The sequence below is a fragment of the Pezoporus flaviventris genome, unplaced genomic scaffold (genome assembly GCF_033815535.1).
Source record: "Pezoporus flaviventris isolate CSIRO_AGI_PZ_B2104156 unplaced genomic scaffold, CSIRO_AGI_Pfla_v1 ptg000015l, whole genome shotgun sequence".
Taxonomy (NCBI): Eukaryota; Metazoa; Chordata; class Aves; order Psittaciformes; family Psittacidae; genus Pezoporus; species Pezoporus flaviventris.
Window position 1 is genome coordinate 22,420,904 of NW_026892563.1, and position 24,329 is coordinate 22,445,232.

At 33.4% G+C, this 24,329-nt stretch overlaps 1 protein-coding gene across 3 annotated transcripts in view; it reads right to left on the reverse strand.

The window, feature by feature from the left end:
* NCAM2 (neural cell adhesion molecule 2) overlaps window positions 1-24,329 on the reverse strand; it is a 286,486-nt gene that overhangs the window by 45,853 nt on the left and 216,304 nt on the right. Inside the window, exons 12-14 of one of the 3 annotated variants that reach the window (XM_061453764.1) lie at window positions 17,146-17,319; window positions 2,636-2,755; window positions 1,395-1,516 (exon numbers count right to left, since the gene is read on the reverse strand). In XM_061453764.1, the coding sequence (XP_061309748.1) occupies window positions 1,395-1,516; window positions 2,636-2,755; window positions 17,146-17,319 (416 nt within the window). Of the gene's footprint in view, window positions 1-1,394; window positions 1,517-2,635; window positions 2,756-12,490; window positions 12,579-15,788; window positions 17,017-17,145; window positions 17,320-24,329 lie in introns of those variants that run through there. The other 2 variants (XM_061453766.1, XM_061453765.1) reach the window with 2 other exon arrangements.

Below are 24,329 nucleotides of genomic sequence, written 5' to 3' on the forward strand. Positions count from 1 at the left end.
ATTGTTACCTAAACAGGAAGCTCAATCCCATAGAACTGTATTGTACCTTGCACTGCATATTATACTACCCTCTCTTCTTTACAACTACTTTTCTTTTATGCCAGCTGCACTCACTAGACTGAAAGTTGTTTAAGAAGGTCAATTAAGATGTTAGGATCAGTGATATCAGAATAACTGCTGTTTATGTCCTCAGGCTACTCTCAAAAACTCTACCAATTTTTTCTCAATTGATTTGGAGCTAGCAATCTTCTTTGATTACCTTATGAAAATCATACTATATGCCAGGTTTAGCACTTCGGCAATGCCAGAACTGCCATCAAAGAGTTACATTGTAGGAAAAATCAGGAAATGTGAAAAACACTACTGAAAATTAGGAAACGGCTTTTCCTTTTTTGGGAACACTGAAACATGTTGTGCAATTAATTTCTCAAAGATTGCTTATTTCTGTTAAATACAGTCATCACTAGCTTCTATTTAACATGCCTAAGTATCTGATGTTACATTCCCAGTATCTCTTAGACTCTTGATATGGACATGTATATCTGCTATTGCACTCTGGACCTTTTACTGGATCTAGTCTGGTAAAAATAGTATAATATTCCTAAAAGAACACAAAAAAAGTTATTAGAAAATGCCAACTTTTGAATTAAATTCTTTGCTTTTACCAGCTCTATAGTTACTTCTTCAACCCAGTAATTTCTAAACATAGTAAATCAGGAAAGGAAGGATATTTTAGCTAGAAAGGTGTGTTTTCTAAACTTGCCAGATTTAATGAGAGTACACCAAACAGACTGTAGGTGATCAAAGGCCAAAAAAATCTGCACAATGTCTGTTAAAGAACTGATATGTACACTGAAACTCATGAAAGTCCTAACAATTTTAAATGATTTAGCTTTTTTAAACTGAACCTTGGAATCTAGGAAGACAGAAAATATGAAACATGAACAGATAATGAATTTAATTTCAAATTAATATGGAGCATTGGAGTATAGCTTTCTAACTCTAGGATACTATCTATCAATACAGATTCATTTATAAAAGATTATTAATTTGCTGCTCAAACAACCCTTAACTATGTAACTTCAATGTCTGCTAAATTAATGCACTTTTTAGATGTGAACATGAATGTTCCTCATTTACCACATAACAAAACAGAGAATACAGTTTTCTTATTAGAATGACCTCTCAGTTACACGTTTAGAAAGAACAGGGTGCTTTTGTTTCCTTTTTATCTTTTATTTTATATTCTTGCATTAGCAACCTAGTCACAAAAGAAAACACACTATACTATATCTTCTTTTTGCAGTATGCAAACCATTTTTTCACATTTCAAATCATATGAACAGTCTTGGCCGTATTAAAAGCAGATATTACTAAGCATTTGAAATACTTACACTTCTGTATTTGACAATATATTCCAAAATGGGGGCACCTCCATCATCTTGTTTAGTTATGCTAAGTTTAAAACTCTTGCCACTTTCTGGTTGCCCATGAATTGAAGGGGGACTTGGCTCCCCTAAACAAGGAAAAAAAAAAGTAAATGATAATAATAATTCAGCAAAAGATAAGTCTTAAATTACATCTGGGAACTTGTCCACAATGTTATTAATCAAAATCTTTAAAATCAACATAGTACTTCCAAGCACTGCAGAACAACCTTAATAAGTGTGTTAAATATTTTGCTTAGAGTATGTCCTAATGTGGATTAATTATCACATAAAAGGCAACAAAATTATGTGAAGTATGAAAGAAGTACTTAAGACCTTTCATCTTTTGACATTTTCAGATGTAATTTACTTCAGAAATGATTTAGCCATCAATTCAGCTAGGTTGGCAAGTTGCAAGTTGCTACTCACACTGAAGTTTGAGGGTAATATTAACTTACAGAAAAGCACCCTTAATATCAAGCACGAGTTCTAGTCCCATGTGGAAGACTGTAATATAGATATAAGGTAAATCACCTCTTCAATAAATGTGCTGAGGCAAAATTAGATACTTTTAGAGTAGTCTGTATTAACAAGAAATTTAAAGAATAAGATTACCAAAAGCAAAAGCAACTTCTGCAATTTAAGGATAAATATAACCTTAAATGTACAATGGAAGGGTTAATAGCCAGTTTAAGTCACTTAGCTAATTTAAATTCGCAGACTAATTATCATTTCTGTACACAATACCTTTTATAAAGTTTAATCAGATTCTAAATGAAAGTGTGTTGTTATACTTGTGTCTTATCTTCAAAATATCTGTAAATTTACATCTACATAGAAAGAGATGGTTCCTTTAGAAATATTTGTAGTAATTGTGTAAAAGAGTGTAAATGAGAAAAAATCCTTAATTTAATATGCTTCATGGTTTGTGATCCTAAATATAAACCACAAATTTTTCTAAGTTTCAAAATTATAGATAATGGGATAAATTTTCCAATTTAAGTTCATTCATACTATTTGGTGGGAGGGAATAAGAGGACAAAACCATGATTTCTGAGAAACAACGTAAAGACTGATGTTATGCACTTAGGAGTAGTGTGTAAATATAAAATATGTTATTCACAGTGAATCATAATTTAAATTATTAGCTGATCTGGAGATAAAATATTCTATTTACATTTTCATTTAACAGCTCAAGTATTACTCACGGACAGGTAAGGTCTGAAAGATCTCGATTTTACTATACTCTCCTTGCCCTTTTCCATTTACAGCAGCTACTTTGATTTCGTATGTCGTATTTGGTTCCAAATTGCTGAGAACAACCATTGCTAAGAGAGAAGAAAAAATATGGGAACAAAATTCGATGAAGCAATATATTAAAAAAAAAAAAAGTCTGGCAATTTCATAATTTGCTTGTTTCACTTGCAAATTAATGAGTCCCATTTTCTCACAATCCAGAGGTACCAAACTTAGCTTTCTTGTTAATAGCTAAGAGTACCCTTTTTTTTTTTTTTCATCTGCATAAAATCATTGTTGTGACTGAGGAAGTAATGCATCTGAAGGAGTTTATTGTCAGTGTTACAGAAGCTATAGGCAACAATTAAGGACCTTGATGGGGATTGATATTTTACATTCAGATTGTGAGCACAGGAGCCATGAAACTGGCAAAAAATTATCACAGTTTCCATTCTTCTAGTTGGCAATAGGCATCTCATGCACATTGCAGCCATCTTCACAGAGTTCACAGCTTGCCATTTTTCCCTCATGCACAGCAGTATAAACCGTCCTTGGACAACACTATTAAATGCATCTCCACGTAGACTAGTGGTGTATTACTGGTGTTAGGCTTTGCCAGTTCAATAACGTATTCACGACCTAAAATGACAGATGGCTATGATGACTGAAGGAAGAGTTCTTAATTATCTACTGAGGACCTGAAAGTGAATTAGGCCTGTTTGTACAGACTTAAGAGGAAGTCTATGGAAATACATATTAATTATAAGCAAATTAAAGTGTGAGCTTCGGACTTGCTTTCAGAAACCACGACTGAATCCCTGGCAGAAATCTTTCACACAGCTTGAACTTCTATGATTCTACTTGAAGAAGCAGAAAGCATCAGAAAACAGTGGAAAAAGCTTGCTAAAAAGAATGCCATACAGCATTAAGAATATTGTTTCTTTAGTGTACAGTAAGAAGTCTAGAAAAAAAATCCAGAAAAAGGATGTTGGATCCTTTATGTGAATGCAGTATTATATATTACCATAGTACTGAATATGGCTAATATCGATATAGAATAAGTGCTTGGAAACTTCAATCCACAGAGAGCTTTTGGACCATTACCCTGCCTTTACAAAAAAGGTTCCTTTTATTGTCTCTACAGCAATTGCCTGCTTGCTGTTTGCCAGCTCTGTGAGGAGCTCTCCAGATGTCAGATTCACACTGGGGAATGGACATAAATCGGAGGGACTTTACTTCAGAAAAGCACATCAGTATTTGTCTTGCCCAAAAAAGCAGGGGCTGTATTATCTTACAAAAGGATAAAGAACTGTGATGTCTTGAGAAAGAGCCAATAGTCTCTTTCTCAGTCTCTAGGGAGCCCGCTTTATTTCAATATAGAGAAATATTTTAATAGTTGCTTTAGGCTTGGTTTTCAAGTTATATATAATGAAAGTGCAATTACTTCTGTCAGTACTCTGTTATTCTTTTGAGTCCAGATTTATTAGAATTTCTATTTCTTTAGTTTCCGCACCAGACAGAGGTCCCATTAAATGTGAAGCTAAAGGGATTTAATGAATTTTGGAAAAACAGTAACTTTTACAATTCACACTCTATTATGAACACTTTGCATGAATTTGCCATTGAAACATAACTGCTTTCTTGTAAACAAAAGAGTAGAACTGTGCCTTCCAGCGTATTTTATCTTTACCATATTTCCATGAGATTTAAAAACATAAAACTATGAAGTATAACCATGTCATGAAAAACTAAAGTACCATCATAAGAGTAAGAATGGAATTAGGAGGATTATTATATATAAAATTCAGTTACGGCGAGATGAAACTTAAAAACTAAATCAAGCAGTAGCAGAGTTTGCCTTGCCTTTCAGCCATGATTACCTTTCAGAGGCTGAATAACTTCACTGAAAATAAACCTTAAGGCATACTAAAACCTAGTGTTACTGTAAATGTTTTTAAAATTTAAACAATATAAAAGCATGACTATGAGTCTACACTTAACAAAAAACAAATGTGTTAACTACAGAAAATCCAAGGATCTGATTCTATAAACACTTAAGTGACTCCAGGGGCATTATCTAAATGAATAAAATTACATCTACATGCAGTATTTAAAGAATCAGTATCTATTTTAGAATCCCCTGCACAGCACTATGTATGTAGACACAATAACTCTTACAAACATATTTATGGAATTAACCAAACTAAATCTGATAGTAAAATACATCCTCAAAAACTGGAACCACTTGGTATCAGTGATGGTATTATGTGAATATATTTTATACATTGGAAAATAAATCACAACTATCTACTCCTGAAAAACAAAGAAAAGAACCATTCTTGATCAGAATACTTCAGATACTCCAGTTGTAAAAGATATCTAGATTAAGAGTAAGAAACTATAGTATGTAACAAAAGTGCAGGGCTTAAAAGTAATCTAAGAGTAGTGAAACTTTCACTGTTTGTTAAGTAGTTTACATTTTTAAAATATGATCAGAATGGAAGAAAACAATGACACGATTTTTTCTTTAAGTTGTGTATCTGTCATGTAAGTATAAAATCAACTTACTCATGTTTGCATATACAAACAGAATTCTCTTGCAAGAGTCCACAGCTCACACTCCTAGACAAAATGGGTATTTTGTTTACAGCTTTCAATGATACTGACATAATTAGGTGTAAAAATTCCAATAATATTCTAAAAGAAATACAGGATTTTCAGAATATGAATGCTGAAAAAAAATGGTCCACTGCATACCGTATGCATAAATTATGCCATCTGTATATTCACTGGCATACATCATCCCAGATATAATGAAAATGAAATTCTTTTTATTCTTTCAGATTTGAATTTTTTCAGTTTTTCTACCTCTCCTGTAAAAATATATTAGGTAGACAGACAAAAATGCAGGACTCTATCCTATTGCAAACAGAGTATAAGCATTTCAGCTAGAAAAGTTGATTTTATTATTGCAGTATTTTAACTGCTGTCAAGATGAACCGTAGGAAAACAACATCTGACATATGATTTGCTGGGAAATAAATTGTACCATAGATCCAAGTGAGAAAAACAAAACCAGAAATCCCCAGCTGCATTTCTGGTCTAGGGGTAGATCGTTTATATTACCTTATTGCTGTAGAATGAGCTGGGAAATGGCTAGAATATTAAACTGTTTTTTCACCAAAGGAAAGCTACCTCAGATCTCTTCTGAGGACTGTGATATATTACATAAACCACCACCAGAGCAAGGAAGGTTAAGGGAGCCAGTAGCAGTTACATTACATTAATCCCAGAGTAGAACTTATATGAGGTTAATTAACAGAAATACATCAATACATTCTTCTCATTGGAGATCTGTCTGTTGTATAGAACAATGTTATTCCAGTACCAAATTCAATCCCTTGAGGATGCCAGATCTAACTAAAGGAGGCATAAATTTATTTTGAAACAAAGTAGCTGAGACATATAACTGCTGAAATACCATCTTTACTCACAGAAGACAGTGACAGCAGTGTGAAATTTCTGTCAAAGATGCACTACAAGTTTTAGGATTTTTTTTGTCCTATTTCTTTCCCTGTAGTCTGAATCTCCATTACCACATACTGAATGCAGACTAAATACTGTGCAGGTTAGTTAGTGGAGTGCTTTGATTTAGCAGCATTTTGCTGCACCTTTTACTCATTATTTTACTACTCTCAGGAAAAAACTGAGTCCACTGGAAATACTGGAATCTTTCAGAGTTAAAAATGAATAACATTTTCATGAAGCCTACACAGCTTTCTCTTTGTGATGACTCATGTTCTTTTAAGGACAGAAAAAAAGACATGGAAAGATGGGAAGAGAGCAGCAAGGAACTTACGGCATTCAGTATTGAGGTTCTGTACAAATGTCTCAGACTTCTGTCGATGTCACACAATCTGAGGAACTTCTCCCAAAACCTCTGTCTTCCTGGGATGAGCAACACTGTTTTGTTTACTCTGTATGTTTGCACAGTAGGAGGAAGAGTATAAAACCTCTTTTTCTAGCTTCTGTGTGCTCACAGGAATGTTGACAAAATTAAGTTAGACACTGCCACAGCAGAGAAATACGGGGCGGGGGATGACAACAGGGAAAGGGACAGGGAAGAGGATTTTGCTCCAAATAGGCAAAATGTTTATTCACATGCAGAAACAGCCACACTGCCTCAGTTCCACCTGTCTGCCTTGCCCGAATAAAGATTAATTTCATAAACACTGATTCAAGCATCTGTCTATAAGTCAGAATTCAACTAACAAATATATGAACGTTAATAATTAAAATATTTCAAGTTGCACATTATATGAAAAAACATAATGATAGCAAATCCTACTGCCAGTGAAATCATTGGTATAACTTCCATAAATATATATGGAGACAATATCAAGCCTTAAGTAATTCCCTAAAATGTATACATAGAAATAAAAGTAACCATTCTAAAAATTACAGAGAATGGCTTTATCTGGAATTTCCATAATTCTTTGCACTATAATGTAATTGTTGCATTATCTTGGAATAAAATTTGTATTTGCTTAATTAACTGTGACTATAAACAATTACCTGTGAATAAAAATATACAGTGTGGTAGATCAGGTATAATTAATATAATGTTCACTAATATGAATAACTTCCATATAAAATACTTTTCAGTAGTTCATATAAAAAATGCACTTGGCAAAATTCGCTTTAATATTTTGTGTTCAGCCCCCAAATCACAATTTCCCTGTAAGCTCCTTTTCTCCATATATTTAATCTTTATTTTTACTGGGTAGGAATCAGGGATGTCTGTATATAAACTGAACCAGAAGTGGCATTTTTATTTAAATAAAGCAAGTAAGAAAAGATTAAATAATCAATAGGATAATCATAGTTGCAAAATCTGAAGTGCTATAAATTAATGAAAATAAAGCAAGCAAGAGTGTAATCCAAAGTCCTTAGAAAAGAACAAATTTTTGGATTGACAACACAATTTATAACATATTGAACCAGCATGAATCCAGAAGATGGGGTCTGTCTTTTAAGATATCTATAACAATGAATAGGTTTTCTTTAGAAGTTAATTTTCTAATTTATTTATTTAAAAAGGACATGTATTTAATCTAAATCACAGAATAGCACACAGTATTAACAACAAAAAAAAAAACAAACAAAAAACCAAACCAGAAAAAAAAAAAAATCCTAGAAGAAATATTCCTGGAACAAAAGTAATTTACTGAGACGGATCACTGCGCCAGTAAACTGTTCACATAGCTTTATTTAAAATAGAAACATACTTGAATGCACTATGTATCAAGTAATTTATTTACACATACTAATGTTAAGAAAAATGAAAAATTATTAATTGTCTGTAATATTTTAGGCTAAAGGCTAACAAAAGATATTTGTAATTCCATTGATAAAAGAGCCCATATTATCATATCTTCTTCAATTATTTTGTTATACCAATTTGACAATAACATATTTAATGAACAAATTCTGCTATCTGTACTGATTATCCTCTTGTCCTGTAATAATTATGTGCAGCTAGGATCTAACTGTGGTAGACATATTTTGGTTCTTATTCTCGTTAAAAGTGGTGCTTTTTTTAATGTTAATCTTTTTAGTGCACTTTAAACAAAAGCAATCTTCCATATTTAAAAAACTGCCAAAATTCCTAGGATATGTGAGGTATCACTACTAATTTCAACTTACTGGTGTTCTTTTCCATACAGAAACCTTCTAACTAGGCTTTAAAACCACAGAGTTTAAAGACATTTCAAAACCAAATGCTCTTATAATAACCTAATCTTTAAAATGTCAGGCATCCTCAAGATACACAGTAAACCTTTATTTTATTTATTAAATAATAAATAATACATTATTTTAGAACAAGCTTTTAAGTATTTACTTTTTGCAATCTTCTTTTGTGCATAGGATTGTGTGTGTTTGTGGACATTTATTTTATAATAAATTAAACAACTTCCATTATACTAAACTAGTAACTGATTACTGGTTCAAATATCTTTTTATTACACACACACACAGAGGCAAGAGAAAACTTTAAAGAAAATGCCTTTGAAGTCCAAGTTTTCTTACCCATCATGCAATTATCTAGTTTTCTTACAGTATTACAAAACGGCACCATGTTACAGATACAACTAAGTGATGGCCTTTCACAACCAGATAGACCCAAAGTACCTAAGAAAATTTATTACCCTTTATTCATTACTACAAATTTATCAGTACTCTTACAAAGTTCCAAGACACCAAGACTTCAGGCATTCTTAATGCTAAACCTGCATATGATAAACTCTGTATAACTGCAGAGCACAAAGGAACAAAAATTCCTAATACTGTGCTCAGGGAAGTAGAGCTAGTTGGCAAATTAATAGAGATATATTAGGCAAATTAATATATGTTAGCAAGCGCTGCATCTCAGTTAAGACTGCTATTTAAAATTTCAAGACTTTGAATTTTATTGTAATTCTGTGGACTAACAGTAATAAACAGAATATATTTATACCTACTTGTCTTTTTCTCCCTTTTACCTATATACAGAGAATTATGTACTATAGCATACAACTGAATTCATTATTAGAAATTAAATACATTATTTTCTCTTTTCTAAGCTACTTATTTTACCTGGTCGATTTTATGCTCCAAACAAACCACTTAGTCTGAATGCCAACAAAAGTAGTCTCCTATACTCTTGAATGGTATATTATTACTCAACAGATCTTTTAAAATGGAAGCTCTCATTAACACTAATTTTCCCATAACCAAGGCATGTTGCTGCAGTCTTGGAGCTACCTAGGAAGGAGGTTATGACACAGTACTTCTATCCTTTGCTCCTGCAATCCATGCAATTTTCAGCTCTGGAACACTCAAAGTGTGAGAAAAAGACTCTACTTGCTCTGTTATGAAATGCAGGGGCTGGCAAAAACCTAACCACTACCATTTGAGGGAAGAATAAACCAACTCCTGGTGACTGCTCTCATCAAAGAGGCCATCCTCATAGTGACAAGCAAAGAGACTAGAGCATGATCCAAAATGTCTTCTAAGTCATTCACTACTGTGAAAAAGCAAAGACATCAAGATGGACATGAATGATGATTTCAACAACTGTTTTTTTCCATCCTATATGCAAAGATAATTTTAATTAATATTTTTTTCATCCTCATCCTATTGTTGCACACTATATTTCTTGTTAATGGAGAAAGAAAAGAGTAGAGAGAAAAGAGTTGAAAAGGAAATTTGTTTAATGATATAGTGAAATGTAATATAAATAGGGCTGTGCTAGTCCTCATTATTGTATGTGGCAAAAGGAAAACTCCATCCATAATTACTCTGTCATTCAATGACCTTGAAAATACCTGGAGAATACTCTCTTCCCGAGGAATACTCTTCTGTTTTGTATCAGTAATTGCAGCATAAATTTATATACGCGTATAAATGCATATAAACATAAATGCACTTTACCTCTTGTAAGCAGATTGGCAATGAAAAATAAATGGAAATGAATACAAAGGCAGATTTGAAAGGCAAAGTTTGCAGCTTCACCATGAATCTCATTTATCACTTATTCTTATCCAATATTGCATTGCATCATTCTTTACTTAATGAGATTTACCTTTACAAGCCAGATCAGCATGTTAGCTGCAAATTTGCTTGAGAGCATGCCATCTTAAAAAGACTGAAAAGGCCCAATTAGGGATTAGCCAGGACTTAATAGAACAGAGGAATACTAGGAGAAATATATTTGGAATAACTGATTTTCCATTTAATTGCTTATTAAAATATTTATTACATATTTCTTGCAATTGAAGTATCTTGCACTTATTCTTACAGCTTTTCAAGTCTGTGTCTTTAAAATAAACACCACAAGAACATAAATCACATTTTGCAGTGAGCTTTGACTGTTTGACTAAACGCAATTGCAAACACAGAATTACAAGCTATTGAAAAGAAGAGTAATCTTGTATATTGACAATGGTTATATCTGCATAACACTCAGCTGCTTTTAGATATGAACTCATGCTGTGAAGTAAATTGTCTGGGTTTTCTTCACTACTCATGACATTTTTTTCACCTTTGACTGTGAAAAGTACACTTCATTCTCCTGATGGTTTAGGTCTGCATAAAACCCTGAAATATTTAAACCTAGCTTTCCCTTTACGCTTCTTCTCGCTTTCTAGGTTCTCTAATCCATCCATGTAATTTAGTTTAAGGCATTTATTTATAGTCGAACTTTTCGATCGACATGAGACTTTTACAGCGAAGATTAAGCTGGATAGAGGCCTCAAATTGCCTGCCTACCAGACTGCTAAATGGAGAATCAGATGCTGACGCTGAATTCAGAACTCAGAAACATGTTCTGAATTACTTATGGCATCATTTAACATGTACAAAAATCTCTGAGACTTCACGTATAAATTATATGGGGTTCATATCTCTCAAGAATCCATCTTAAAATTCCCAGTTTTATGGTGAAGTATTGTTACACTGGGTGTTTTAGTAATCAATGGGTACATACTATCATGCTTCAGTACAAAACAAGCAGGAAGTACAAAACCTATAACCTAAGATGTAGTACATGTGAATTCTAACCCATGTATCTATTATGTACACTGGCATGTACATAACTCCCTTTAAGGACATGTGTAGTAAAAAGAGTATCAGTACCAGGCATAACAGAGCACAGCAGTTTAAAAACGTATCTTGGGTAACAGAAAATAATTTCTCAAATATAATACTACTCTACTATAAGATTTAAATGCATATGAAAATATAGTACAGACAGGACCTTCTTTAAAAATCCCCTTATTTCACAAACAAGCCACTTAATACAAAATTTCCATGTATAGAGATATTCAAAACTCAAGACAAAGCCCCAGGAAAGCTTTGAAGCTGGCCCTGCTGTAACCTGCAGGGGTCTGGAGCAGATGGTCCCTTTCTTTCAGAATTATTCTATGATTTCATGAAGCACATGAAATTTAATGCACTTAGATGAAAAAGAACTGAACCTGCTGAGATTTGAATGTGAAATTACAAATAAGTACTTCTTTCAGATTTGATATCCAAATTGTCAAGAACCGGAGAGATAGCAAAAAGTTATGCTGAAATCAAATACAAGCAGTAGTGGTTAAAGTTTGAGAACATGTTCATAGCTAAAACTAAAATCATAAACATCGTGGTCTTCAGTTTGCATAAGATTAAGATGCTGTACACACTTCCTTAGTATGTTTTTTCTTAAAAAAAAAAGAATTATTTTTGTTTGTTATACTTATTTTTCAGATATGCAGCTAAATGCTACTTATCCACCAATCAGTGGATTTCCTTGTCTTGTACAAAGAGTGAATATTTCAACATTTCTTAGGTTTTAATATTTTGCATCTTTTCATTTTTCATTATAATGGAAAGTTGTAAAAACACATTAAATAAAGATTTAACTGTTTTCCATACACAGCCTGATTATGCTGCCATATGACTTTGAACATTATTGTCTCCTTCCATAGAATATTCAATAAAAAAGCATATGTCGATAAAGCATCTCTGATGTGTCTTGATATTACTGCATGAAATACATTTACAAGTAATGCATTCAATAATTAATCATATATTTGGCATGTAATTTCATAAAGCTTCTGCTTTCTGCCACCCAAAGAAAAATCTCAAATGTCAAAAGAGAAAACATACTTGACCATTAAGCTTCAAAACGCAAACATTCAGAAAAGTATGTCTTACATTAATTTTCTGGGGTTTTTTGTTTGTTTGTTTGGTTGGTTGTTTTTTTTTTAGAAATACCCCATGCTTTTGGAAATATTTCCATTGTAAAAAACATTTTATGTTAATGTCCTACAAATGTTGAACTAAGTCCAGGAATAATTCGGTCAAAAGACTTGAAACTCAACAGAACATCTCCTGAAAAAAAACCAAAACTTAAAGACACTAAAAAAGCCCATACATTTTGATTTGTCTGGTGTGTTGTGTTTGTTTTTTTTTTTTTGTTGACTGATTTGAAATAAAGTTTTTTGTATTCCTGTTTAAGACATACAGAAGTTTTCAGAGCATGTTTTTTTTTGGGGATTTCAAGTACACCTTCACAGTGGTTTAGGTTTGTGTATAAACTAAGTCCTTTTTATTATCCTTTTCAGTATGAATGCATTATTTGCTGCCTCTGAACCAGAATTACCAATGTTTATAATTCTATTAAGACAAAACAAGAACTCAATTGCTTCACTATTAGAGTTATACCAGTGAATCTCACAGGCTTTTAATAATGCAGGCTTTTTCTTATGAAGTCTTTGCTGATTACTCAGAAATGGAACAGGAAACCTCTCCTTTTTTTTTTTTTTTTTTTAATAAAATCACACAGAAGATTGTGGTAAGTCAATTTTTCCCAGCACAGGTATCTTAGGCCTTCATGCTGGTTTCCTTGTGTCTATAGAGAAAAGCATGGCAAATGCGCTTCACTGATTGTTACCCCCTTCTTCATGGTGCATGGGCAACATCTCACACTCAGGGATTTACCAGCTGTCTTGCTGAAAGGATGCAAATGCCCTTAGGGAATGAACCTTGCCTATATTATCTGCGCTTCTGTTACTTCAAGATCAATGGTCTTCTTCACACTACTGACAGGGTTATAAACATCTGGGTCCTGAGAGCACTGTTAGCCCTGACTGTCCCTACCCACCCACCTTCCCTCAGGTCACTGGCCCACAGGGAGCCCCGCTGCACCGTGACTGTAAAGTGCAGCCATCCTTCAACAAAACAATTCTCATGTTTAGAAGAGTACCTAACAAGTGGAGAAAAAAATCTGGCTACCTTTAGCTCATTGAACTCTTGGTGAACTATGACAGTAATGATTATGACTTTTATAGGCTGAAGTTGGTGTATCAGATTTATTGATTGCTCCTTCAACAATCAACAGCTCCTTCTCCTTCAACAGCTGCAATCAGCAGACTTTCAAACAATATTTTCTTCATTATCAAAGATAATGGGGAGGGAATAAGGAAACAGATATTCCTGGCTAGAGCTCCAAAACTGGAATTTTCTCCTTAATTTGACCTGAAAACAGTTCAAACTAATACAGTTAGAGTCAAAAACCACTGTTTTGAGGGATTCTTTGAAGAAATCAGCGTTCTTCCTAGATGAACTGCAGGCTGATTGAATAGATTTGCACTGAATCTATTTCATACAGCTTATTTGTTCTGATTAAACTTATCTATATTTACTGGACTATTGCTTACATAAGTATGCCTAACAATTTTTGTAAGCATCTATTGTATATTTTGCATAGAAAAACCCAGAAAATTATGATTCTACTTATAGTTATTAGACATAATTATAGGGTCATAATAACAAGAAAATTAATGACTTAGTAGCCTCAGAAGAAATTTCTTTTAAAAAACTTTTTGAAACATCTATTAATCTTTTATTATCACTTTAGTTACAAACTAACTTCCGTACAGACATTTCCACATTTGTTTCATTGAGGAATACAGTTTTCATAAATTTTATGAAGACAATTACACTATTCCTTCTGCTCATAGTAGAGAGGGATTGGAAGATGCGGTTTAGCTTTCACAGACCCTGTACTGGAAGGCTAACAGTCTTCTAGGCATAAGTTTCTCCTGCATGTAGGTTTTTCTCTCTCTTTCTTTCAAAAGATGGTTTCAGAACTTGCATATTACCTACACTGAAGAATGGCAAGAAAGGGCTGCAGTGCTGTTTTAGCACTTTCAAGTTAAATCAGTCTGATAAAAGGACATCCTGTGAAATTTCAGCATAGTTTATCTTTGGCTGCTGGGGAAAAAATTATGACTCATGCATTATGTATGCATCATTACTTGAGATTTGCAAGCAATTAACTGTCCCTGTGTAAACAGCATTTACATTTGAATCTTAGCCATAAACTTGCCCCTAAAATGTGAACAGATGAAAAAGAAGTGATTTTGTTTCCATTAAGGAATATTGACCAAGTGTGGAAATTATGATGACCCAACTACAAATCATAATACAGAATACTGACTGTGTGTAGCCTAACATCCTCCTCACTCAGCTGAGAAGATGTTGAGGCACACAGGGGAAGTGGTTCTTAGTTACCAAAGTAAGATGAGAAACTGTCTGAAAAACATGCAATTTCTATTATCATTCAAAAGACTTAAAAGTATCCTAAATGTCTCAAAAAGCCTAAAGAAAAATGAAGAGCCTTCCACTAAGAAAAGCCTCTAAATTTTTCTTTACGAACTGAAAGTAGGGAGTTAGAAGAGGATATCTCAATGTTATCCTACCCTGACACTCTAAGTAGGCTAAAACATAAATGGAGAGATTAATCAGATGTTTCAGAAAACTTGCTGGAAACAAGCAAAGACTGTTTTTTTTTTCAGAAATATTCCAGCTACACTTAGCAGTATTTTTGTTTTAATAATGGTCACTAGGAGTGTTTTTTTGACATCTTCAACTGCAAAGACTTTGTTCTGGGATGTTCAGTATGTGTTCTGGTAGCACATCTTATTTTTCTGATTTGGCCCTAAAGTACCTCACAAATAGAACAAGCTTTTAACTCATTACAGAATATCTGCAAGAACTTCCAATAAATGCGGCTGGGTCCCTTTTGATTTCTCTATCAAATTACACAGTGTAGCATCAACATTTACAAAATCAAGATGGTTCCTTCTTAGCAAATATTTGAAATTCTGAAATAGTTTTTGATTTCTAAAGCAGTTCAGAGATAAATTAAGAGAAACAAAAGATATACAATCTCAGTCTTTCTAAACAGGGGTATATGAATAGAAATTTTAGAAAACATCATTAATTAAATATGGATGTATCATTAATTTTTAATACTGTCCAATGTCCTCTCAGCAAAGTTTATCTTCCCAATATTTAACTATTACTAAGTATAGCTGGATGTAGACCAAGATGACTTTTCAGGTTGTTTTCATATTTACTAGGTTTTGTCATCACTCAAAGTAGTCTTTGGTAATACATTCTATTCAGAGGTACCTTTAAGATGTTCAAAACTGGTGTGACCTATTTTGTTTTCTCAGCAAAATTCTCAGTACAACTGGGGGGACAATGAAATGAAGAGGAAAATATGTGGTTGAAAGAAGGCAAACCCCCTGAAAACTTCCAAGTGAGAAAGGAGAATAAATTACAAAAAGGCAAATTGGAAAAAGGAAGACATAGGGAAACAACATGGCAGCATTTAGAGACTTTTTCTCAAAGAAGCTGTATATTCACTTTTATTAGGAACAGCAGCAGAGATCCTAAATACCCACAATCTACTTCACAGTGGTATTGTCTTCATGATGATTGCAGGTTTCTGTACCTGCCATTCTACTCTGTTTTTTAGAATAAATTACAATTCAAACAGTTATTGTACTGTTCCAAAAGTTCCAAAAAGATCAAATCATGTTATACAGAAACCTTCAAAATTAGCTGTTTACCACTTAAGGCCATGTAACACTGAAAGAATGTTTCAAAATCAATGTGAACTTTCACAGGAAGCTCCAGGCAACTCTAATAACAAGAGTCTGTCAAGTTATACATCTTTCCCTAATGTAATCAATTAATCTTTTCATAAACTTCACACTAATAGAAATAATAGAAAATAAAGCTTTATGGGAAGCAACGCAAATACACTTTTCTACAAAGTTAACATAGAACTTTTTTTTTTTTTTTTTTTTTTCTGGCTTTACATTTAAATTATGCATCCATATGATTGCACTCCATAGTTACCGGGCTTGGCCTCATTTGAGTACACTGCACCCTATTACTCAGACTGGTCACTCCAGTTTTTGTATTTGGTATAGTGTAGTTCCCATCAGAGAAAGTTATTGCCCATTTGCTGAAGGAAGCAGCTATGAGAAAAAAGTGTCAAACTTGATCTGAAACGTAACATGAAAAAAAGGGAAGAGGTAGACTAATGTTCATTAATGCGTATGCCCTGCAACTGGAGGAAACATACTGTCTTTAGATCTTCTAGTACTGAAAGAAAAACTAGCTTACTGGACTAAAATTAATGCTACTATGATTTACAGTATTACATTTATACACACAGTTTCTGTGTTTGGTTAAGAAAAACAGAAGATACGGAGTCTTTCTTTGAATATATGTTAACTACATGTTCATTAATTTTTCTTTAAAATGCTTCCATGATTTGGAACATGGTCTGCTTAGTAGAGCATTTTTGTGTGTGGGTTATGGGATGCAAAAGGCAAAGAAATAACACACATTAGATCATATGCTATACTACATTTTTTTCTCCCATCACTGTGCTGATAGCTGCAAAACTATCATTCACTTCCTGCTGTATAAATCAGAAGATGGTTGGGGCTGCTTTAACTTGCAGTGCCTGTTAAAAAAATTGAAGGTTAAATATGGATGTAATGAAACGAGGATCTGTTGAATGTATTATGTTAACATTGCTCTATGTAAACATCCCACCTCAGCATGTACTTGCATTTATTTCTTGTGCACTTACTTTGAACTCCATGGGAGCGAACTATTTTCCAGGTATCTGAGGCTACCTCTTTTACATCCACTTGGTAATGATGAATGGGCACACCTCCATGTGAATCTGGCTTATTGAACAAAACTTTGGCAGTAGTTTGTGACAACTCTAAAACTCGTACTCCAGAAGGATTTGATGGCACATCTAAAAAATTACAAACATTATTTAATAATCAGCAGCAACTAGACAGACCTAAACAGTTGATAATTTACCCCCAAAAGTTTCCTTAGCATCTTAAAATGTGAAAAAATAAATCTACAATATGCTGTAATAATGTTTACCTTAGATAAACAGCTTAAGCTTTCTAAGAGAGAGCTGTAAGAAAACCGCATCTATTTTCTTGTATGATAAAATTATGCAAAACCACTTTCAATTTCTGCCTTTCTTTTATAATACAATCTTTTTTAACAGCTAATTTCATCGTAGGGCAATGTAAGAGATTCATTTGTTTACTGTACAATTACGTGAAAGAGAATAACAAACTTTAAATCCAATTTAGCAAGAGGAACAGTTATGGCTTAAAAGATCATTCAGAGTCTGAATTCTTCTAAATAAGATTAAGACAAAAATGTACAAATAATTTAGCAATTTTTATGAAACTCTGAAATATAGCTGAAAACATGAATCCTTTTTTTTTTCAGAAGACTAGGTTGAAAGAAACATTTTCTCTGAAATCAAAAGCAAGTACATTATCTTTCAAAATAGAAAAGAACTATGAAATAAAGCAGGTGCCTGTAGGTGTTGAGATGCTAAATACGAAACAAAAGCACAGAAATAACCTTGGGATCTGTACATCTTTGAAAAGAGAAACATCATGTTACTTTTACAATGTAAGACCAAACTAACACATAGAAGACTAGAGACTAACTTTTCTAATTGTGCTACATTTTAAAGTGTAATAACTACAAACAATTTAAAATACTAGGAAGAATTTTAGTTCTGCGGACAGAATACCAGGGATCTGAAACACCATGAATAATTTATTTTCTGATATACCTGATAATTTTGTTTCATACCTACTTACAGGTTTGGCATTACTTTTGTCTGCATGGTATGGAAGATATTTTTATAAGGACATGTAAGAATTTGAGCCAAAGACTATCAGTTGGTTAGTGGGCACTGAACTATTTACATGAAATGTGGTCTTTATTCAAGGGCTGTCAGAGAGTTGGGAATAAACAGAGAATCAACATGAGCTTCACCCAGTATTGTACGTGAATGAAAATGAGCCAAAAAATGTTAATAAAATATTTAAGAATGGATTACAGGACATATTCAGCCACAAATTCTCAGGAAAAGGGCACCTTCCAAAGCTACTCTGAAGGGGCTGATCTGTATAACCTTTTAATATCAGGCACCTAATTTTTTCCAGTTGTCAGAGTGTATTAATGCTAATATCATACCTCTTATAGTCAGCATTTCTGAACACAGGTCTCCTGACACTTCTAGTGCTTGGTGCTTATTGGGTTAAAACCAGCATAGATTTATTTACATGGATGAATAATTTTGGTATTATTTACTTAAAAGACCCAACTATATCAATCCATGATATTAAAGTTTTGAGTAGAATGCAAATCTCTGCTTGAGGGGTACAAACCCTCCAATCCTATCTTATTCCAGGAAACATTCGTTTCATCAGGATACAGAATGTTGAAGAAACAGTTATGAGTTGCTTGCTGCGTAAGCATTGATCCCCAAATCAGAAGAGAATGAGGATTAGAACCAGCCTGTGACTCCTTTCCTGCAGGTTCTCATTATAGCTGAGAGAAATGTTATTCTTTTTCCCTGATAGCCACAGTATCTTAAGCACCATTCTTTCTCTCCCTAGCTCAAATTACTGTTCTGACAGAGGTGGGAAAAACAGAACATAAGAATGCCAGCAAAAGCAATCCAGGATAGACGAAGTGAAGAAGTATATCACTGTATGAATGAAGTGGATACCAGTCACTTGGGAAGATTAATATAGTTCAGCAGTACTGAAGATAAATGCTCTTTGGATTTAACTGCAAGCTGAAAGCTGCTGTGGATACCTATAATATTAGAAATAGTTTCTAAACACTTCTATTCCTTTTCCGTTAAAAGATTTCAATATGAAAGAAAAGGTTTTGTTTAAGGCTGAATAAATATTTGGTTACACTCAGGGTATTTTTATGTTAGTTTCTGTATGCTCTCTTTATAAGACAATTACTGTTACTTCAGTTTCAACCAGGACAATTATTTGATTCATGTTATGAAACAGAAGTGTGTTATTTACATATACAATTTGTTCTTGACTTTCATAATGTTAAGGAGATCACTTTTCCATGCATCTTTATATTTGCGTGAGATTAACTGTAATAAACACGGCATAGGGAAGAAGACATTCTTCAAGAAGAACCTTATGTTTCCTACTGCTGATATGCAAGTACTCTTTCAAATCTAGTACTACAATTACCCAACTCATTCAATAAATGACCACCATTCTGGGGATTTTCTTTTCAAGCTATTTTTCCTGATAGTTTTATGGAAGAGAATTTTCCTTCTGAGAGTTTAGCAGTCCTGGTGTAAATGGAGAAAAGGAAGTGATAATGTGAGAGTAGGTCGTGGGGTCAGAGATTCATCTTCCAATTAGCTTTTGTTTCCTATGTCATGTCAATATGCTCCTAGCGCAGTTTTGCAGCTTTTCCTGTCTCTGTATATCTGGCATATAGATATTGAATAAAAGTAACTATGTCTAAATGCTGAACGTAAGTAGTATCCGGAGCAGGGCAGGGAAAGAGATGGGGCTACAGACTAGACCTTTGGAGTCAAAAATGTCTGTGAAATAGTACATGCTTATACTTCCTTACAATTGAGAAAAATTTCAATATTAATTCTACAGGTTAGGCTCATAGCTATTTGTTAAACTATGTTCACTGCCTATTAATACGGTTTCTGCCAGCAGTTGATCCTGTTAACACTTAATCTGTACTGAGTGCAGTTCCAGGCATGATATTATAAGATCAGAATTTCAACCTTCATTAAAAATGAAAGTATATTCTACGTGCAAAGACTGAAGAAAGACTGAGGTAAAAAAGATGAATCAGACTATTTATCTGAACTTTTAACCCCTTTGCTATCCCAGAATACAAGAAGGGGTAAGCAAAATCTAAGATGAGTAAGGCTATGAGACATAGAAGTGAATTGGGATTTATATTTAAGGATCTCTGGATTCGGTCCAGCTGTACACTGCTATGTGCAAAATAAACATTAATATTTAAAACAAATATTTACTTGAAGAGTCAAGTTTATCTCTAAAAAAACATTTAAAATAACAGAAAGGAAAAATGTTTTGCTACTTAATACCATCTCTCTGCATACTGATATTTCACATAAACTATGACTAAGCTACAGCTGGGCAAATCTAGGAACATCTGTGCTCACCTTAGGCTCTGAAAGCCATTGGGATAATCAGCCAAGCTCACCTGGCCTGCCAAAGCCTAAGCCTGTCACAGATAAAAAACAGAGCCTAAGAAGGCTTCTAAAAGTTGTGGTTGTGATGTGAAGTAATAAATTTGCAGTGGCAAGAAATGAAGAAGACTGGTTCTTTTCACATTCTACATGTTAGTTATAAAGCAATTTAAATGCTTAAGCAATGAAAAAAGGAGGATGTCAACCATATGGTATTTTCAAGAGCTCATCATCACAAGTCAGGTGATTAAAAGGTGATTAAACTTTTAAAAAATCACAGAAGCTTCTCAGCATTTACCAGTAAAGGCCAGCACCTTTCAGTGTGAAACCTTAGACAGGCTGCAATTCTTCAATTGTTTTGAAAGGTTTAAAGTGTTTGGAATTCAGGCTGATCCAGTAGGTCTGGATAATTTGAGTTATAGTTTTCTTTCCAGACAACATGGTATGGTTGCAAATCACGTTTAAATTCTGAAAGAAAACTTTTTCTATTGTTGGTAAGTATAATATTTTAAGAAGGGCAACAGAAATAAAGATAATGGCATTGTGACAGTACGATTACATTTTAACTAGTAATAAATTAAAAAAAAGAGGTAGTTTGATTCTGCTGAAAACTGGCAAAGCAGAAAAATGGAACAAAACACAACGCAACACATCATTCCTGCAGAATTTTAAGGAAACTATTCAGTAAAATGATAATTATTTGTAAAATTTATCCTACCAGCAGACTTTGCTTAATACTGTCTCCAAGCTAGAACTAGTATTTATTTTTCCTGACAGAACCATTGTGAAAGCATGCTATGCCCCGGCATTAGTACTTACAGTCAAAGCCAGAAGGAGATCTGTCTGTATTGAAATGTACGAAAAATTTTTATGGGTTTTAATTCATTAGGGATTCCTAATCTACCAAAGTGAAGCAACAAAGGTAGTAAAACTGGAAAGAAAGCTGCATTTGACATTTTATATCTGTAATTATTGTGGTGGCTTTATCCTCCATCTCCCTGGTTGCTTTTCATTTCCAGTTTATTCCAGCTTAAGTGCAAAACTTGTAGCAGTGAACTACATTCGTTATTTGTAGGTTTTTATTTTTAAAAAAGTCTATTTAGATGCAAATGCTAATAATGTAAACCTTTCAGAATGCTGAAACATGCATTACACTCCTGTAAGTAGTGCCTAGCATAATGGAGCCTGACACCCCTAGCCCCACACAAATTCTACACTACAATGTTAAGGATACATACTCATTTCACATCATTATATAGAATGTCTATATATAGCTCATGCTTTTCATAATAACTTCCCGTAATTCTTTATTCATCACATACTCACTAAATATACCCTGACTGACCTTTTCATAATTCCAATACTTTTTTTTTAAGCATTCATCAAGCTTTCTGAAGAACAAAAAAAATGTTGCACCATTGCAATACGGCTTGCATGGAGTTATTTGCTCTTTCTTGAATTTCCAGGGCTCTCATGTGAGAATATGCTGAAGTACAATACATAACCAAAATATTGTGTTCTTTTCTAATTAATAATGAAAAATACTTTTTATTAAAATTAATTATTAGAATAGTCATCATGGAGTACCCTGCACTGCAATATTCTCGGACATTGTTTTGCAACTCTAAGAGAAATATTATCAGATACAGTATGTGCTGAGATGCTCTTGTAAATACATACAGTTTTATGAAAAGACAGTGCACAGCAAAACCCATAACCTGAGTTTCTCTGTTTTCATTGGCATTACTGTTCCATTTTCTCATTTTTTCTGCCCTGAGAAGGAAGACACCAGAGAGGTGCAAGTGGAGTTTTTCCTTCCCATTCCTATCCTGATTTTAACACTGAATTGTAGTGGCAAGTCTTCTGTCTTCCAGACTAAGAAACTGAGAAATTATTATGGCAGATTTCACACTGTACTTATACTGCTTTTCCCTTCCAGTGAAGCTTCACACATAACAAATCCTAGAGATGATACTCCAGAGACAAGTGTAGCACCTAGCCCAGCAGGACAGGCAGAACCAGGGCTGCTGTTGAATTTACAGATGCACGTGTTGTCCTAAAGAGACAGCATGCTACTGAAGAGAAACAGATGTAACTGACTAAAAGCAGAGGGTTATGTACAGTCCTAATGTTTGATGAATTTAATATAATTCTGCATATTGTATGCCAGCCACAAATATTTATATAATCATGCCCTGAGATTTTTTAGAGAGCTAAATCTACTTCCTAAATTCAATGATGACAGAAGTAATATATACATAATAGATGTAGTTTACCTGTTCAAATCAATGCTAACTTCCTGCACGTCTTGAGATTTCTTAATTACAGACAGAATAGAAATTAATAATGGAATAGAAATTAGTTCTTTTTCCTTAAAATTTAGAGCATTTCAATTACTACGTCAATTTTGAACATCACAGAGAGTATTCATTTTTCATATTTAATGTCACATGTAGTACTGATGAGCTGCTCATTAGTACTGATGAGTCGTAATTTTAGCTCCATTATGGAAACTCAATTGTTCAAGTAATTCCACTGAAATAAATGGGATCAACCAGTTAAACAATCATGAACATGACTGAAGATTCTATAAACTGTTCACTTTTGGAATTTCTTTTCAAAAAATAAAATTATTCTAGGTATAACTAAAACTATGTGGTTCCTTATATTGGTGAGAGATTTGTAAAATAGAAAGTAAAGACTGTATTATATGAAATTAGGACTTAGCTGGGGCTAGGGATGGTTACATACAAGAGAAAAACCTAATATATTTCTCATTAGTCACATGTAGCTATCAAAAGATCAACAATACAGATAATATCCTCCAAAAGTTCTAAAATTAAGGGGAATGGGTCTTCTGGATAATGTAAAATCGTAGCACATAGAAATCTGTTCTGTCAATAAAACTCCACATTTTCCTATGATAGGAAGCTCAGCACTTTTGATCACTATTCAAAGACAAAAAAGTAGTATAATATACATGGTAAAAGTGTGTGCTAGTAATCCATCCTTTAGAGGCAATGAGAAAAATTTTACATGCTGTGCACAACTAAGAAATTTCTTAATAAACAACTATTCTTTGTAACTCCTGACAAAGGAAAATAATCAACCTATTGAGGAAAACTGTAAAAATTAAAACACCAGGCTGAGTAAGAAAGCCTCTGTATGACTGGATGTGTACATTTCAGCAAAGTACCCCCAGAAGTCCTCCTAGCAGGGCTCAAAAGAGATTATTTTATTATTTAAAAAAAAAAAATAATCAAAAGTTACTGCTGAAACACTGAAGATCATAAAAAATATACAAGTTCCTTTTTTTTTTTTTTATTTTAATGTACAAGACTTCGTTTCTATCTGTCCCCATCAATAAGTATCAGCCAATCTGGCAGTATGGTATGACCTGAAAGTTACATGATGAAAATAAGTCTGTAACAACACATCACAAGGGGTGTATACCTTTCAGTACGGCTGTACCTTTGGTACTACAAACTGCATTATTACTCCATAGATGTCATTAAAACTGGAACAATTTGCCTTGTCTATGTAGATACAAATGTTGGGAGACCTCAAAGCTTGCTCAACAAGCATTAGTCCATTCCACAAGAAAATATACCTGAAAAGAATACTAAGAAACTCTTGTTTGCTCTCAGTGAACAATTATTTCTGTCAAAGAACAAACATACAATCATATTTTTATATTTCCCTAAACAACTACAGATGGACCTAAA